Raw genomic sequence first — 19,125 nt, forward strand, 5'->3', positions numbered from 1 at the left:
GCAAAATCTGTCTATAATTGTTATGTCATCACAGAATAATGTAGAGAGCCTCTACTCATAAATGAAACTGTCCAGTGGTTGTTCAGATTTGTTTTGAAAAGTCACAAGGATTTTCAGCTGAGCACTAAAAGTAAAATATGAACTGCATTTTGAAGCTTGTGTTTTGAAAGCCCAATGTGTATTAATATTTAATTTCTAATATAACATTTCTACGATCTGTATTTATATAAAGCAGTAAGAAGTTACAGTATAATAAAGAACTGTGATATGTTTTTAATAAAGACTATTTTTACACATGAAGTTGTGGGCACACTTAAAGGATCACAATGCACATAGATTTTCATTCCTTCAAAAGATGGACAGTGTTTTGTTTAAAAGGATCTATATATGGATCATTGACTGAATTCCTGAAAATGTGTTCATACATTTCTGAGCTTATATTTCACCACAATAATTTGCACCAAAAAGTAAAGAGAAAAAAGACAGATTTTATTATCAGGGAAGAAAAAGTCAATAAACAGAATAAAGTGTAACTCAATGGGCAATTAAAATTGTTTTCTAATATTAATTTAATTATCGTGCCACTGAATGTTTCAATTGCCTCAGGCAGAATTTTTCCCTTGCCTTCAATATTCCTTATATTTACTAATGAAATATGGGGTATACCAATTACAGGAGCTAAATTATTTATCAAATTCCATTTATTACATAAATATTTGTTTGTTATTTTTAATGTTAATTTCCTTAATCAAGTTAACTCTATGATATCAAAGCATTTAAAGGATCAGGAGTGAATTTTTTGTTTGAATATAATTTATTAAGAGTCCCACAGACTGTCTTTTCAAATAACATAATGCATTTTTTGCAGCTAAAATCGTAGTTTGCATAATTTTTGCAAGTTATGTATTGCAACCACTAAAAAAAAATTAAAAATTCATCTAAAATTTACTTTTCAGTTTTATGAAACTCCCAGTCCTTGACATGCCCTTTAGACTCCCTCTCAAAAAGAACAATTTTTCCAAAACTATGTGGGAGAGAACAAAAGGATATACCAATATGTGTTTTATTTTCTGAAAGAGCTGACCTGTTTGTAGGTATTCAGATTACTGACACCTACAATTAGGTCTCTGCATAGGGATATTTCCTTTCTTGTTTTGTTTTGTTTTGTTTGCTTTTTGTTTGGTTTTTGGGGTTTTATTAATCTAAAAGATGTCTATATATTGAAACAAACATGTTTGGTGGGAAAGGATAGGTTTCGATAATTTTTTTCTCTTTAAAAAATTGTCAAAGGAAATCTCTAGATAATTTACAGGTAGCAGAGAGAGCTGATGAGCTTCTGAGCTCTTTTCAGGGCCTGTGTTCATAAACATCTAGAAAAGCTGCAATTTTTTCCCCACAGTGTCAGCCAAAGAAAATGTCATGGTAAATTAAAGTGACTGAACTACAACTGACATGTGAGAAGATTCCAGCTCTACCTAAAATCTGACCTGTCTCTTCCATACATAGCAAAAGTAAGAGGTTGGTTGATTAAATTTTATTCTCTCTTCTTCACCTGCAGTGAAGATGAGATCATCTGTAGTGGATGATTCACCTCCCAGCTTCAAAAACTCTGAATCTTAAGAGCCTTTTTATATAGCTGAGTGATCTGATCAGGAAATCACCTATCTTGAGGCCATCCTGACACCATTCTGTAGTGAACCCCACTCTGGGTGGCCACAAAGAAGAGGACAATGCCTGACCTTCTTTTTTGTCAGCTGAAATTTGGGCACGTTGATCTCGCTGAACTACAGAGAGCACCTTGCCCTTCTGGGTCATTGTCATCATCATGAATCTCAAACATGATGTAGGCTGGGGCTGGAACACATGACAAGGGTCATTTAATACCCTGAAACTGGAAAAAAACCCCAGACTGTAGTTAATATTGCATTTTCTTAACAAATAAGAGTAATTTTACAGGCTATAGTATTCTCTGTTTTTCTAAGCTATCTGTCATTATATATCTACAAAGAATTCTGTGAAAATTAACTCTACAAGAAGAAGAGTGTATGAAATTTCAATGTATCATTTTTTGTTGGTAGGGTAAGGTTTGCTGGATTTGTGTTGGCTTTTCTAGTAGAGATTTTAGAAATTATTCAGAGATTACAAATCAACATAAAGACTAGCTTTGAAAGATAGGATATACTGCTCACTGTGATTTGTATGAACTAATCTCTAATGGCTCTTTGGGAAAAAAAAATCAACTGAAACTTATATTCCATTGCATATATTAGCAATGACTACTTATTAATCTTATAACCTTTTCTAATTAACAGAGTAAATTCTAAAATGAATACAAATTGAATGTATCCAAGGGTAAAATATATTCAGCTATGGAATGTGCCCTTACATTTGCTGAAATATCTATGAAGTAAGTGGTGTGTCACAGAAATAATCCGTTCAATCCCTTTTTCTTTCACTTTTAGGCAAGAAGAAAAGCAGTGCCAGCAGCTGGCACTTTGCAAGTAGCAATCTTATATATCATCATAGGCATGGACAGGAAAATTGCATTGTTGCTGCTGCTGTTGCTATTGCAGCTGCGGCTGTTTACTATCTGCTGCAGTCCTTTCTTCCAACATGCGACCGATGAAAAGCAGAAGAGAAATCTGAAGGGCAATTTTAAATCTAACATCCTAAAGTCTAAGGTGCAATGCACAAATTGATCCAGAGGATGAAGGATGCTAATGACAAACATGCTACATGGAAATTGACACTGTATGGAAATTCTGCTGTGTGTGTTCCAACCAACAATTTGTTCCATCAAATCCAGCATGGACAAAAGTGCATGCAGGAACCATCATCATAAAAAGAGGTACAAATGCCTATAGAGATTAGGACATGGTAAAGGAAGAAAAAATACCTATAGTTATTTCCTAGACAGAATCAAACTGGTATAGCTACATGAACAAGCAAAAACTATCAAGAGATTGAATCTAGTTGTAGCAAAAGTTTAACAGATTTGGTATTCAAGGAAGGGAAACTTTATGTGCAGTCCTTTAGAAGCATCTGACTCTCTCTCATTCCACTGTCTGCAGGAATTAAAAAGCTGCATTAAACATCCAGGTTTACACTTTCTTATCCAGGAACCAAACAGAAGTCCTAGAGTACAAGTGATACCTTACTTCAGCTGGAACCTATTTTGGCACTCTCAGCTCTGGAATAGAAATATATATATTTTTTATTTGTGGGAAAACAGCTCAAATTCGAGGAAACATCTGCAGAACCAAAATTATTATTTTACTGCAGTAATTACTTAGAGAAAAGAGGAAATATGAAACATAAAAGGACAAAAAATTCAGAACTACTTTTTATTTATACTTCCCATAACAAAAACTTCAAAATATCCATGTATGACAATTGCATCAATTCCATGATACACCAAACAAGATAGGCAGCATAAATCTGGGATTAATAATTATGAGAATATATTTGTCTTTTAAATGTACATTTCTGTGTATAAGACTATAAGTGTAAGGCATACAGGCTTCCTTCAGAGATACCCAGTGACAGAAATCATGTCAGCAGGCACAAAGTGAAACACATGAGGTTCCCTCCGAGCATCAGGAAACAGGTTTTTTTTTTTTCCTGTGAGTGTGACTGAGCATTGGCACAGATTGCCCAGGGAGATTGTGCACTCTCCATCCTTGGAGATACTCAAATACCTCAGTACCTGGTTCTTAGCAACTGGCTCTGTGTGGCTTGGCTTGATCAGGGGCTCGGATCAGATGAACTCTGGAGGTTCCTTCCCATCTCAGCTATTCTGTGATAGCATCATTAAATCATACATGATTAAAAAAAATCTATGACTTAATGAAGTTGTCTGTTTAATTAAGAAAAGTAACTTCTAAAGTAATGCCATAAAGCAAAATTATGATTCCTTTGCAGCTGAGTAAGTTTAGCCCAGAGACATTTTATAGGTGTTAATCTGTGTGGCTGAACATAGTTATTAAATATGTTGAGTCTTTTTCACTCACATCCCCAAAGCCATTTAGATGTTAAAGTTCCACAGAATGAAATTTATGAAATTATGATTAAATTGAAATTAACTGACTTCTCAGTGCCTAAAACTCTCCAAGGTATTTGGTCCTCTCTCTTCAACAGAAAACATGTCAAACAGGAGACTTCCACCACTACATAGTTGCCTTGGTACCGCTCTTCTTGAGCTATATGACTGACATTGTGCTCTGTAAAATTACTAAAATGAAAACTGATTTTTAATGGAGTTTTCTCTTCTTATTACCATTTTAAAAGGTATACAAATATTACCAAAATAATAACTCAAAATTGAGGTGCTGCAGTCAATGTATATACAGTTTTACATTCATATTTTCCTTCTCCTTCAAATAAGGTAACTCCATTATAACTTTCTATGAGTGCTGTAAACACAAAGCCAGAGATGCTATGCCAGAAAATGTATTATATTAGCACAAAAACCAAGGAAGATTATTGAGAGGTGAGAGCTAAAAATGTAAAACAGCAAACTATTGATTTTTTACTGCATCTGTCTCCAAAAGGCCACAGGATTCTGGGACTCTTCTGGTGTCTTGTAAATATTATATGGTATGGGCTATTGTGTTACCATGGTTAGATGAGCAGTTCCATGAAGACCAATATTATTAATATTGAAAAATTGATAAAACATATTTAATCAGTGCTTTTAAAGTCATCTACACACATTTGCAGTCGATATCCATTCATCAGAAGCTTTCCTTGATTTTTTATTACAAGTTAGCATACTGCATCTTATCACCTAGTTTGGAATACTGGATATAGAGGACTTTTCTCACATCAAGGTTATTTGAGTTATGCATACCTATTATAGGATTCAGTATTAATTTGCTGTGTGAAGTAAGTAAGGAGATAGAGGTTTGGATGGCATGGAAAAACCAGAGACATCTCATAATCTAAGTCTTGTTATTTGCAATTCAAGCACAAGTCAAAAACCATATTCATTGCAGATGAGTGCTTCCTTGACTGAAAAAAACCCCAGCAGCAATGAAAAAGAAACAATCTCCCCCAATACACATACCCCCAAGAAAACCCACATTTTACACACAGGACAGAATGTCTTCAGGAGGGAAATTGAAATATGTTAATTTCTATTTTGAGCAACACTAACCCCAGATTTTTGTCCCTTGTTTAGTAACATGGTGGTGATTGGCAGACATTAAGCCACCACAGCATGCATACAACCATTCATTATAGCCATCACTAACTTTTGATGTCAGCCCACATCCTCCTCAGCTAAAACTATGTCAACCAACATCACATGGCCCCAGTTTTCTTTTTTGCTCATTCCAACACATCTTCACTATTATAAAAATCCGTTTTCTTATTTGGAGATCCTTAGAAAGGTCTCTTGTAAAAAAAACCCAACTGATTTTGTAGTGAGAAGGAAACATGGCAATGCAGGAAAATCATGTCTCTAGAGTGAATTTTCTGGTCACCTCCAGAAGCCATAGGATCCATTGGAAATCTGTGCTGTAACATCACAGGCAATTCCTACTGTTCAGCAAACAGATGACACAGTTGTTCAAATTGGACTAAAGTATTGGAAGCCCTACCAATATCCAAGCATTCTGTTTCAGCACACTCTCCCATCTGCATTCTGCCATCCATTCCTAGGCTACCATTCAAGAATCTGAGTTTTAAAGTCTTCTCATTTTGCTCTGGTTTTGTATGAAAACTACCTCCTTGAGCATACACATATCCCAGTGGCTGTTGAACACTCAGTTGTCTAGTCGGGGCACTTCTAATGACAAACCATGCAACTAAAAGTTAAAGCTCCATGCCTCCATCTATTTGAAAGTTTCTTAATATTCTGTATATGTTTAATCCTCTTTACTTGCTGCTTCCTCAATTTGTCATACAAATGCATCCTTCCTACTGAGATCAAACTTAAAATAAAATTTGCATTCCATGGGTAATGGCCTCCTCTCAGACACCTGGGAAATTATCCTTCTCTGTCTGGCATCTTTTATCAGAAAATCCAGTTTCCCTCTATGTTAGGGTTAGCACCAGTGCAATTATGGCTGTCACAACACAGTTGTCCCAGAGTAGTAGGCTCAGTGCACCCCACTAAAATAAGAAACAAAAAGTAATTACAGTTCCCATTCACACAGATTCCATTCCATCCTGTCTTTTTGAGGAAAAGGGAGTTAAATACGAGCCTGAACTGCTGTATAGGGGTTATGACCCACCAGTGCCTGGGTTGCCTCCCTTACTGTCTGAATTAATTTTCTTCTTTTGGGATGAAACTAAAGCTGGCATTTTAAACTCTTACCTTTCAGAAGGCATTTTGGGATGTCTTCCTTAGCAAGTAGGTTTTTTTTTTATTCCCTCCTGGTTATATTTAAGCCAATTCCTATTCCTCACATCCTCATTTTTCAGGTTTCTTTCATACTTTGATTAACTTGATTGATATTCCTTCAAACATACTATCAAAGTTTAATAAAGCAATGCAAACATCCCCTGTAATATATGCCAGGTCAGTTTAGTATAACATGGCACTTAAAAGTTGCCACCTCTCGGGGTGTGACTACAAGAAATAACACCATTTGGCTATCTCCTGCTAACCTGCTTGCTCCTTGCGATGGGAAAATGCCAACCTCCTCTACTTTAAAACTCTGCCAGTGAGAAATATTTTGGTCTCTCTCCAGTCTGTAAGCAATACATAGTCAATGAAAGGTCTCTGGCAAAGTATTCCTCCTCCACTGAGGAGGTGGCAGACAGGCATGGACATGGGAGAGGGTCAGAGGTATCAGCTGAACATTTTACAAACAGTTGGTAGGGCAAACCACAAAAATCCCATCACCTGAAAGTTACCTTCTCCTTCCCCTTCCTCCCTTCCATCCCTCTGCTCTGTCACATGGAGTATCTCTTGAAACATGTGAGGAATGGGTGAAACAGAGAACACTGAAACTTCGGGAAGGGGAAGAGACAAGATATTCCTGGAGCTGCCTGCTTCAGTATAATGGTGGCAGGCCCCCAGCCCTTGCCCCTAAATACTGCTTTGCTGGGGGATGTGTCCAAAAGTGGCCTAGTCCTAGGAAGTAAAGAAAAGAAGCACACAGAGGAAGGCTGTGATGGTTTGAAGGACTAGAAATCACAAGACTGAAGACTGACTTTTGGGCTGAAAAAGCAGCCTTGCCTCCATTTACTGATTACCAAAGAGACAGAGCTGGCAAGACCGGTTGTCCCAGGTAGAACAGGGCTGGCAGGTTATTCTATTAAAAAAAAAAAAAAAAAAACAAACCAAGACAAACAAACCAACCAAAAAAAGCCAACAAAAAAAAAAAAAAAAAAAAACACAAACCACCAACAACCAAGCCCTAATCTACAACTTTGTCTTATTTATCTGTTTTGTTAAGGCTTTATGGCTGTGTTGAAAAAGGATCTCTCCTTTTGGGGAAACCCTGTTACTGGGGTTGACAGTTCCAGAGTTCCTGCTGCTGCATTTATAAGGGGATTCTGTGCATCATGTTTGAATTAAAGGAAAAAAATGTGGCATGTCATGATGACTTGATTGATGGCAAACAAGTTTCTAGTGAGGAGGCAGGAGAATCAGAGCTCTTGCAACACAACACAGAAGATTAATGCTAAGTATATTAGTATTGATGTGGGCAGTAGATTACACTTAATAAACTGTTTTAAACAGTATCAACAGCCAAAAAAAATGTGGATGCAAGGAACTCACACAGTCTGATCAACAATGGAATTTCAGATGTTCTTTAAAAGATCACATGTATCATAGTAATGCAGAATAGTTGGATTTTAATTTGGAATTCATCTTCATTGTTTCAGTGTTATTCAGTATTATTTCAGTACTATCTTGTTTTTCAATGCACGGATAAAACCACCAGAAACACAGGGAAACACTTCTACCAGAGTCCCTTCTTTCTCATCATTAGGAATCAGTACTATATCTGATGGACTCCTCCAGCATAAAGAATATGGTTGCTCCCTGTCTTGGACCTTTTATGTGAGAGGCCTTTGCACACCCTATAAATTCAAAGATATGAATGTGGTAAAAGTACTACATATGATAGAGACTAATTTCTCAGCCATATGGTTTTTCTCTGTTTTTGTAATCTGGTTCCAGAATCTGTGTTATCTAACACTGAGCTGAATGGGAGCTATCTGTTCTCTGGCAGTAACAGAGCACCCTACTGAAACATTCACTGGAACAATAACGTGTCTTGAACACTGAAATAATGCGTGCTCCAAAACCTTTTTTTAAAAAACAGACTTCACAGTGGCAGAGGGCAGGGAATACTCACAGAGCATTAATAAATATCACAAAAGAAGGTCACCCTTTAGTTTAGACAAAACTTTGTGTTCCTCAGAAAAGAAAAATCTAAACTGGCTGAAACATGTCTTCTTAAGCAATGTTGAACTACAGCAGAATGCTATATTTTATGGCAAAACATAAGGTACCTAGCTCTCAGAGTTAAGTCACAGATAGCTGGGAGTACTTGGTAATTGAAAAACTATCCCCTTCTAGTTATGAGTTGATATATGGATTCATATCCCTGATTGTAGGCATCAGACTACATTCCTTTTACCCTGCAATAATGTTTTCAGGGCATACACAAGACCATTAACCCACAGCAAACAGATGAATGACAGCACTGACCTAGCAGTAAAATTGTTCTTATATCTTCCACTTACGAAAGATAGTGAGTTTTTTTGTCAAAATTTAAGGTTTTCATTAAAACACATTCATGTTTTTTATTTAAAAAAAGTGAAAAAAGTCCAAATTTTCATAATCTTAAAAGAAAATTCTAAATAAAAAGAGGAAGAACACAAATGAAGAAAGAAAAAGGAATTGATCAAGAAAAATATTTTTTCAAAATAGTTAATATTTGAAATAAAATCCAGTTAAATTTATATCATCTGGTTTTCCTCTCTAATTATGCAACTCAAAGTTTCATAATAAAAAAACCAAAATGCCCCATTTCAGATGAATATTTTGCTTCATTACAGATAGTTCTTTGAAAATATTGTGATTGCTGGGAACTGTTTGCCACCATGACTGCATATCACACAGTTTGAATCTAAACTAATGTGGCAAACATTTGAAAAATAATTTAAAATGTATATTCTGTAGCTAACAATCATGACTTTTCAAGTACTACATCACAAAGCTTTCCATCACCTCCTGCAGCTCCAGCCTTTCATAGAGAAATGTTTTGCTGCTACTCTTTAAATTACCATGCTTTTCTGTGAAGAAAAGCTTCTTACATTAGGAATACATTTATGCACCTAGATTCCTAACACATGACATGTATTGTTATTTGATGTTGTATTTTTTTTATGATATTCTAAAGTGCACTTCATGTGGTGTGAAGACTTATTAGAATCACTTTTGCCCATTGAAGATGTGGCAAAATGAAGACAGTGCCAATGTCAGCTCTTCTGGCATATTTCAGGAAGCATTTTAACACCTACTGTAGAATATATTATCATAAAGGTTAACAGTTTGGCGACCATAACAATTATTTTAATGGAGTTTTAGAAATTCCTTAGTTACATTACAAATTACTTACATCCTTTTCTATTTTTTTTCCAAAGAGTATTCTGAAGGTTTATAAAGGAGACTTAATGATGTGCATGCTTGTGCATTATGAGATTTTGTGGATCAGTATTCCAGACCTGAAAGCACAACCAGGAAGACCTCTTTGCAGATATGTAAGCTGTTGGTGTGCCTTTAGGGCAAGATAGTTAGTTATTTAATCTGGGAGCCATGGAAACATAGAGGTGCAAGATCAAGTACAGATTGAGTTCAAAGGATCAGGTTGTCAAGCAACATCTTAAATGAACTCAGGTCTGGCATGGATCTCCAGATATATCTATGCAAGTTAAATCAAGGCTTTTTAACTGTCAATGTTACTTAATCTTATTAATACAAGAATACTGAGAAAAAGCTGAGGACAGACAATGTAGTTAAACATGTAGAAACACACAGTGGCTTCAGTACCTGCTTTCAAAGGCCTCCTAACAATACATTAGTTTAAATAAATTAGATAATTATTTTTGCATGGAAGGCTCTAGAATCTTTCCTATAAAATCTTTAGTGTTTAATGACTACCATTGGATGCATTAATCATGAGCCATTTATATTTTCATCATTTACCCTTGAGGGATAAGAAGCCTAGGCAGGCAGGGAAACCATGAAGTCCAAGTCTATTCACAAAAACTGACCTTCAGAGGACCAATCAAAATTTTCAGTTTACTTTTTAGGGTTGAGACATTACTCTCTTCTCTACTTTGATGAAAGGAGTACCTTTGTTGATACTACTGCTTTGTTCCTCTGGTGCATTTGTTATTTTTTTATGGTGTTTTGATCATACCTCCAACTCTTCCTTTGCCTCACCAGCAACATTTCTGCTGGTAGGTCTTCTCCTCATGCAGCTTTTGGGCTACCTCTCCAGCCATGCCTATACCATCCCTTCCTCTGCACATGTGTCCTTTCCTGCCTCCACTTCAGCTGTCCCTGCTGCCAATGCCAGGGTAGTGAAAGACTTAAAAATCATCAGTATCACTACACAGCTGTAAGTTTACCAGGACTTCCCCTAATTAAAGAATTGTTGAATAAAGGGGCAAGGTGAGGCAAGTAGAGGAGCCTTAAAGAAATTAAATTATTTAAGGGTGTTTTATTAGAGGCATCCACCAGTTAAGGAAACTTAGCTGCAGATTCACTTATTTGCAATGGTGTATCTTCTGAAGTAGTGATTAAACCTTTTTCCTAAACCTCATTCCCCCGCTTCATTGAATTTTCACCCTGAATATCTTGTGTTAATCACTTCTTAAAGTTAGCAACAGAGTTCATCTCTTCTTTAGAAAATGCTGCTTCTCTTTGATGATGAAAATGAGGAAAATTGCAATGGAATAAAGAGTACATAAATTTGACAGACAGAAATAGAACAAAAATACAGAAAACATTTCTGTGAAACTGAAATTTAACTTTCTGCTGAAATCAGGTTACTGACTCCTTAAGTATTTGATCCACATTTATTCTAATTCATTTCAATTATGCAAAACTAAATGCAAATTAATATTGAAACATGGATAAAGAAACCATGCTCTTCTATCATCACTAGGCTTGATTTTCATCTAAGGTGATTAGTAAAAGTTCTAGATGGTCCACTAAAAATTGCATATTATCTCTTCTAAGTGATCAGTTACATTGGGTAGGCTTCCTAATATGATACTCCTTAAACAGATTCATATCCTTTGAATTTTCTAATTAATGTTGACAAGTACATGCCACTTTTGTTAAGGCAGTTAACAAAGCGTAAGATTGGAGAGTCTTCTGCTTCAACTCTGAACTTTTCTTTTTTTCACTATTTTTTGTTCCAGAAAGATTGACACACTAAAATCTTTAGAAATATCTCTTTCTTTCCTTGTTTTTTTGGAGGGTTCATTACTAACTTCTCTATTGTGTTCTTCTATGAATTATGAATTGCTAGAAACAGAAGCAAGCAATCAGGACCACAGCCCATTTATCTGTCCAGAGGAAATCATCACCTTTGGTTATATTGTTTCTTGGATAGATTGTATCTTGTTGCACCGTCTGAGGAAGCCAGTGCCAATAATTCATTAAGAAGTGCAAGGAAATGTATGCTTATAGTATTAATGCAGAAAGGTAAGAGAAGTGTATGAGTCCGAGCCTGGTATTTTGCTAATGTCAAATTACTTCAGTTTTAAATATGGCTGTACTTAATATTTTGGTGCAGCTAATGTAGATAGAATGAGACTTTTTTAATGAGCTTATCCAGCTGCTGCTTTGCAGTTTAACCTTGTAAGCACAAAACTGAACAAGGATTAATTTATGATTCTAAGTGATGTTATTCCTTTGGAAGCTAAATTTTAATAGGCTTTAGAGTTTTATTTAGTAGTAGCAGCAATTTGGCATTATATTTGACATGTTATTTGACAGTACTTAGGAACATGATGTTACCTTGTAATGGAAGTAGGTAAAGAGCAGAGTTACAATGAGGAAGAGAAATGAGAATGCACAATTATTGTCTTAGTGATTCATACCAAAAACAAACTTACATGTCCCTAAGCACAAATGTGGTTTGAACAGAATTAGAAACATGTATAACATATATTATATGGATCTAGGATCATAGCATCTATTCCAACAAACCTGAATTAGTTTCTATTAATGTATTTCATTAAAAACAAACAAACAAACAAAAAACCAGAAAAAGAACAAAACCCTCCTCCACAAAAAAAAAAAAAAAAGAAAAGAAAAAAAAGGCACAAATAAAACATGGATGCTTGTCCAAACATATTAAAAAGTAGGTTAAGTAAAGAATAATTTCTTCATCACTAGAGGCACTCATCATGTTTCTTAAATTATTATGTCTTATCTGGCCCAACATTTACTTTGTCTAAGTATTTGGTAACATTATATTATTGTAACATTGACCAAAATAGTCTGGTGAAATCACACTTAAGTATTTATTTCATTTTATTCAGGGAATAAGAATAGACTAACCATAAAAGCTGCTGGCAATCCTGTCCTAGATCAACAACTTCAAAACCACTGCTTCTGGATTGCTTCTTCCTCTACAATTAGCTTTGAGAATTTCTCTTTCAACACATTTGCAGAAGGAAACTATGTGTTTAATTTTATTGTTTACGATTAACATAAATATATACCTCTGGCAAACCTCAAAGTAATTTTTGCATTAAATTTATGTACAAAAAAGTAGGCATTTAGAGGGAATCCCTCCGCCAATTACAGGGCTTCATAGTTGTCCAAGTCAAACAGATCTTTTTATAGGATGACAGGAGTTTTTGGCCTGGAGGGGACCTTAGAGACATCTAGTTCCAAGCTTCTTGCCATAGGCAGGGACACCTTCCACTTGACCAGGTTGCTCGAAGCCCCATCCAACCTGGCCTTTCAGGGCTGAGGTATCAACAACTTCTCTGAGCAAACTGTTCCAGTGTCTCAGCATCTTCACAGTAAAGAATTTTAGTATCTCATCTAAACCTGCTCTCTTTTTGTTTAAAGCCATTACCCCTTTCCCATCACTATATGCCCTGGTAAAATGTCTCTCTCCAGCTTTCTTTTAATGCCCTCTAGGGACTGGAAGGCTGCTCAAAGGTCTGCATAGAGCATTCTCCAGGATCAACAGCATCAAATCTCACTCTCTGTCTTCACAGGAGAGCTGCTCCAGCCCTCTTATCATCTTCATGACCCTTCTCTGGACCCACCCCAACATGTCCATATCCTACTTATGCTGGAGGCCCCAGGACTCAGTACTACAGGTGGGGTGTCACCAGAGAAGAGCAGTGGGGAAGATTCCTTCCCTCCTGGCCACACTGCAGTACCTTGCCCTGCTGCCCACACTGCTTTGGATGCAGCCCAGGACACAGTTAGCTCTCTGGGCTGCAAGCACACATTGATCAGTCATGTTGAACTTCTTGTCAACCAACACAACCAAGTCTCTCTTGAGCTGCTTTCAATCCATTTTCCACCTGTATTTGTGCTTGAGATTGCCCCAACCCACAGGCAGGACCTTGCACTTGGCCTTGTTGAACTTCATAAGATTTTCTCCTCTCAAGCCTGTCCAGGTCCCTCTGGATGGCACCTCTTCTCTCCAGCATGTTGACCCCACCTGCTTGCTCTTTTTTGGCAGACTTGCTGAGAGTGTACTCAATCCCAGGCCAGTCCCTTGTCTGCCAAGGGATCCATCTATCAAATCCACATCTCTCCAGTATGGAGACCAGGATGTTGTGTGGGACAGTGCCAAATGTTTTGCACAAGTCCAGGCAGATGAGATCAGTCACTACTCCCTCAACCACCAATGATGTAACCCTGTCCCAGACAACCACCAAACTTGTCAGACAGGATTTGCCCTTAGTGAAGATATCAGCTGTCACCAATCACCTCCTTATTTTCCATGTGCTTTAGCATAGTTTCCAGGAGGATCTGCTCCATAAACTTGCTAGGCACAGAGGTGAGACTGGGTGACCTGTAGCTCTCTGTGTCTTCCTTCTTACCCTTTTTAAAAACGGGGGTTATGTTCCCCCTTTTCCAATCAGTGGAAACTTCACAAGACTGGCACAACTTCTCAAACACACTTCCAAGTATACATCAATATACAATATACATCCAAGTATAGCAGAGCTGGTGTACATTTTTTTTTATATCTTTCTGTGGTTACTTGAAAAATTCATATATTTAATACTTGAATCCATTTTCCCTGGATGTTAGTTTATTTGAAATTCTTTCAACAGCATTTTATCTGTGGAGTCGTAAGCCAATGCAACAGTTGCTAATGCTGGGCTTAGCTCTTTTCTGTCTTCATGTGTAAAATGCTTCTTTCACCTCTCATTTAAATATTTTTGTCTTCTGTTTTAACAATGGAATCTAACAGATTTAGTGTTGCTTCTTGTGACCCATGTAAAAAGGTACATATTATAGCTGGATAGTAGATGATCATCAATTCCTTTGGATTTATTCTCTCAGAAAGCTTTTTATTGTTCTGTTAGTTTTTATTCCTTTTTATCCAGTACATCCTACATCATGATCTTTATGGTAAACAGTATCCTAGTAACAGAAGTAATTGGCTGTAGACCTCAGAAAAAAATATTAACTTGCATTGCATTTTCAAAAAAAAAGCAAGGCTGGAGGCAAGCTTACAAATGTCTGATGGACATTGCCTAAAAGTATGGAATTGGAAAGGTTGGAAACACCTGGCAATTAAAACATGCAAAATGTTTTGGTTTAGAGTAAATTAAATATATTGATAGTATAAGCAAAATATTATGCATTGCTTAATCTTCTCTTCAATGGTCTCAATCAGCAAAATTCCTGGATGCAGTAGAAATTGCAAACCTTGTTTAAATGTCCTGCTGAACTAGGATCTTTCTCCTTGTGTTCTTACAAGTCATGTGATAATATAGAATACTCTGAAATAAAAACCATTAAGGTGCTGCAACTAGTTTTATACTTAATATAAAGAAGCGTAAACATTTTTAACTTAAGAAACAAACTGCAAAAAAATGCCTAGCAGATGGAGCCCTAAAATATTTTTTCATGCATAATTCAGTGCAGTTTATATGTTTGCTTGGCTGCAAAGTATTTCTGAAGATACAAGAAGATAGAAAATGTGTCATATGTATATAACAATGTAAATTTTTTAACACTTTAACATCCACCATAGTAGAGGTTGAAAGCTGTATTTTAAATTTCATGACATTTTTTCTAGACGTTCAGCAGTATTCTTCAATTCAAGTCCTTTCAAAACAATCAAAACTGATGTTAAAAGAAAATGTAAATTGGAAAATATCTTCAGTTACTGTTAGCAAAACTCTATTATAATTGAAATATTTCACCACAGTAAAATAATTAAAGCAGCATAAAAATGACTAGTATGATCTTAAAAACAAATTGTCTGACCTCTGTAATGATGACACTTCTTTTAAGTACTTCCAATAGGATATTTCTTCTCTTACTTGCAGATAATGGTAGAGACAAAAAGAATGGAAGATCCATGCAAATAAACCCCAAGGAAACAAACAAATAAACAAAGACATGTGTCCTTTAGAAAAGGGGCTTTCAGTGAAAAATAGACATTTGGTTGCAAAATTCTGACTATGATGATCCATTTTAAATTTCATAAGTACTTTCCTACTTAAAATTCAGAGATTGCAGGAGAAAGAAGTAGGATTCTACTCCCTAAAAACAGGTGTTGTGGGATTTTATTAAATGTTTAAACTGTTTAATGTTTAAATGTTTAGGCTGTTTAAACTGTATCCCGTGTCTTTTTTTTTGCCTAAGAAAAAAAAAAAGGCTCATTATTAGACATGACTAATAAAATCTTCACACAGCCACACAAAATAGCATTGACCCATCTTGGTTTTGTCTGTCCTTGGTAGAAATGGAGACAAACTCAGGTATCTTCATCATCTAACTTAAATAAATCTCAGACCTAGAACTCTATTTCTACCTAGAGTGGTTTCTAAATTCTTCTGTGGGCAGGGAATACATCCTCCCTATGTCATCTAAGTACTTTGATCCTACTTTCAGAGCACTCCTGGCAGTGTGAGAATGAGGTCCTTTCTGCACAAGCACAGTATTTCTAAGCCTAGGATCAAAGAAGACAGATAATACTTCCAAGCCTCCTCTCCTTGACATTTTTCTAGATGGGATGTGCAGTTAAAACAAAGCATTCCTAAGCATCTGTGTCTAGGTGTGAAAAAAAGGTGGGCAAGCATAAGTACACTGTACTTTCTGCCTTTTTTGTAAGAACTTTGCTGCTCTGAAGCAAAGACTGCTACCCTCACCAGGTCAGGTAGTGAGTAATGGAGACAGAAAGTGACTTCATAGCCATAAGATATATCCTTCTCTGCTCCAGAGGCAATATGTGTACCTCATGTGATTAAAAACACTTAATCAGTCTTGAAGTTTCATAGTAAAGCTGTCATCACAGCCCAGGTGAGTGTCCTTACCGCTAGGGAATTTTGCCCTCTTAGTTTGCTGGATTTAAAATTTTTGGCCATGCAGTGGCACAGTCAGATGATGAAGAGCTATTTTTTTTCATTGGCAGCCTGTACACTTTCCTACATCATGATTTCTACATTCCCCAAAAATGGATCTGGAGAGCAAAAGGAAAAACACAGGAGATAGCTGAAACCAACCATAGGTTTAATATGTGAAGATGGAGACTCTCTACATAGCCTGGAATGGAGTGCATAAAAACTGAGTGTCAGCAGCATTCCTTTAGTACACATTGCTGCAGCTGCTGGAGCTCTAGCATTCATTATTGTCATTAATCCAGAAAGGGCAGAGTGCTTATCTGCTGGGGTTGGTCTTTTGTGGCTGAATTTTCTTATAAATAAATATAATAATATAAATAATAAAAGAGGGTTGTGATTTGGTAGCATAAAGCTTAGTATCAGAGAGGATTTCCATTTATTTTTGGTAAATTTCATAGAGGAGAAGGATAGGGTATGAGGCAGCTCATTTTGCAGAATATTATGCTTTTTGAAAGCTTGGTCTGTGATGACAGATCTCTGAATTACTCTGTTTCTCATGGGTATCAGACAGGGAAATGTTAGGATCTAAAACTCTCATCCTAACAATCTCCCTGAAGTTTAAATAGTCACCAGGAGAGTGGCCATTAATCAGTTACTTCCCAATGCATTGCATATGACAATGCAAGGTTGACACTTACAAACCAATCAGCACATTTTCCTACATCTGAGTATAAATACTGTCAGCTTGGCAGGAGGAGCTATAACATAAAAGATAACAATGAGGAAAAAAAATGAAAAAAATTCTCGCACATAGCACAAATTTCAGGTATTCTTTTTATCACTAACAGCACAGGCAAACTATTCTTAAAGTTTTTTCTTCATTACTTCGTTTTTAATTTGTGAGCAAGAAAGACCATATTAAACCACAGTTATTCTCTTGCAGCCCAACTTGAGTCCATAAGGCTTTTGAGATGCTTTGTATCTAATCCTCTGTAATAAATATTGCTACCCAAAGCAACTTTGTATCAAATTCTCTTAAAATAAGTGTCACAATGAAGAGCTCTGCCTTATAATTTAAACTATTTCACAGTATTTTTCACATAAATCAGGTACAATGAGGTATTATCTGCATAAAAAGGCTTTATTATTGGATAAAGGTAGAATAAAAAGCGTTGGAGGGTTTTTATAACTGAGCTGACCCCCACATGCCGAATTTACTATCTTCTAATATAGCTTTCTTTTCTAAGGAAAGTACCTGCAACACCATTTTCTAATAGATAAGACTAACATTAGTCTACATAGGGAACCTAACCTGATTTATATTAAAGCAATGTTTTTTAGGCATTCAGGAGATGCTGCATAAACATCGCGAAACCTATAATTCACATCTCCCAAGTTCAGAAATGTTTCATAACCTTGACAGTGCAATTAGAGATGCACAGATAATCAAGCCAGTCTTTATCTCACTAACCACTATAGCACAAACTCCAGTGGAAGTCTGAAATTCAGCATCTTCCACATATATAAGAAATCTTCAGTTGCTGTGTCTTGCATTGGCACAATCTCATTGTTCTCAGTACCAAACTCACAGGATAAAATTAAGGAGGGGTGGATCTTAAGAAAAATCTGCACAATCCTTTGTTTTCTGTACATGTGAAGTTCTAAGCAGATTCTTATTAGTTTGATGTAAATAAAAGCTACGAAGAGGAGCATGGAAAAGCCATATCTGTCAGCCTTACCTGCCAGGGTATTTCCAGGACTCTTTGAATTATTTGCAGTTTTAGCAGCCTGTAAACTGGGAGTCCCTAGAGCCTGCCTCAGGTCTTCTGGTCCTCCAGCAAAAAAACATATGAGACTGTTGCTGCCTTAGAGTGTCAGACTAAGATCTGTCACCTCATGTATGATGATTCAGGAGCAGTCTGCTTGGTATAATTATTCAGAGGCAAGAGGTCCTGCATCCTGTGGGTTCCAAACTAATTTCCACCTGACATCCTGACACAGAAGGATCCTGTTGCAGAACACATGACAGTCCCGTTGGACACAGTGGGGACCTCATTCCTCCTGGTCACCTGCAGTCTCTGACAGACCCAGAGGAAGCAGAAATTTCACAGAATCACAGAATATTCTTAGTTTGAAGGGACCCAGAATGATCATCAAGTCCAGCTCTTCAGTGAATGGCCCCCATGGGGATCCAACCCTGAACTCTGGTGTTATTAGTTCTGCTCTCTAACCAGCTTAACCAGTTTAACCAGTTACCTAATCTCAGGGTCAATTTCCAGATCTCTGTCTTTAGATTGGAGATAAGCCCCAGACACTCTTTGCTTCCTGGTGGTTCCCATGCAGAGTTTTGCCCAAGCCTTTCCTCCTGCCCACATGTCTGACCACACTGCTTGTAGTGGGCAGGGTGGCCGCCTCTTGCTCCTTACTGCATATTTTGGATACTGCACAGGCAATGCCAGAGGAAAGGGAAATGAGAGAGAAGATGAAAAGATATGTCTTAAGCACAGAGCTATATGTTCTAATGTAAGTAAAAATTATTGTAGTAATGGATGCCAAAAACATAAATTAAAACACTTTTTAATCAACACA

General features: G+C 36.6%; 1 protein-coding gene across 1 annotated transcript in view; it reads right to left on the minus strand.

The window, feature by feature from the left end:
• Positions 1 to 3,330: 3,330 nt before the first annotated feature.
• Positions 3,331 to 19,125, minus strand: part of STS (steroid sulfatase) — a 124,221-nt gene continuing 108,426 nt past the window's right edge. Inside the window, exon 11 of the mRNA XM_054513986.1 lies at positions 3,331 to 4,220. Coding sequence (XP_054369961.1) covers positions 4,054 to 4,220 — 167 coding nt within the window. The 3' untranslated portion in view covers positions 3,331 to 4,053. The remainder of the gene's footprint in view (positions 4,221 to 19,125) is intronic.

Source organism: Molothrus ater, chromosome 2 (assembly GCF_012460135.2).
Source record: "Molothrus ater isolate BHLD 08-10-18 breed brown headed cowbird chromosome 2, BPBGC_Mater_1.1, whole genome shotgun sequence".
NCBI classification, from domain to species: domain Eukaryota; kingdom Metazoa; phylum Chordata; class Aves; order Passeriformes; family Icteridae; genus Molothrus; species Molothrus ater.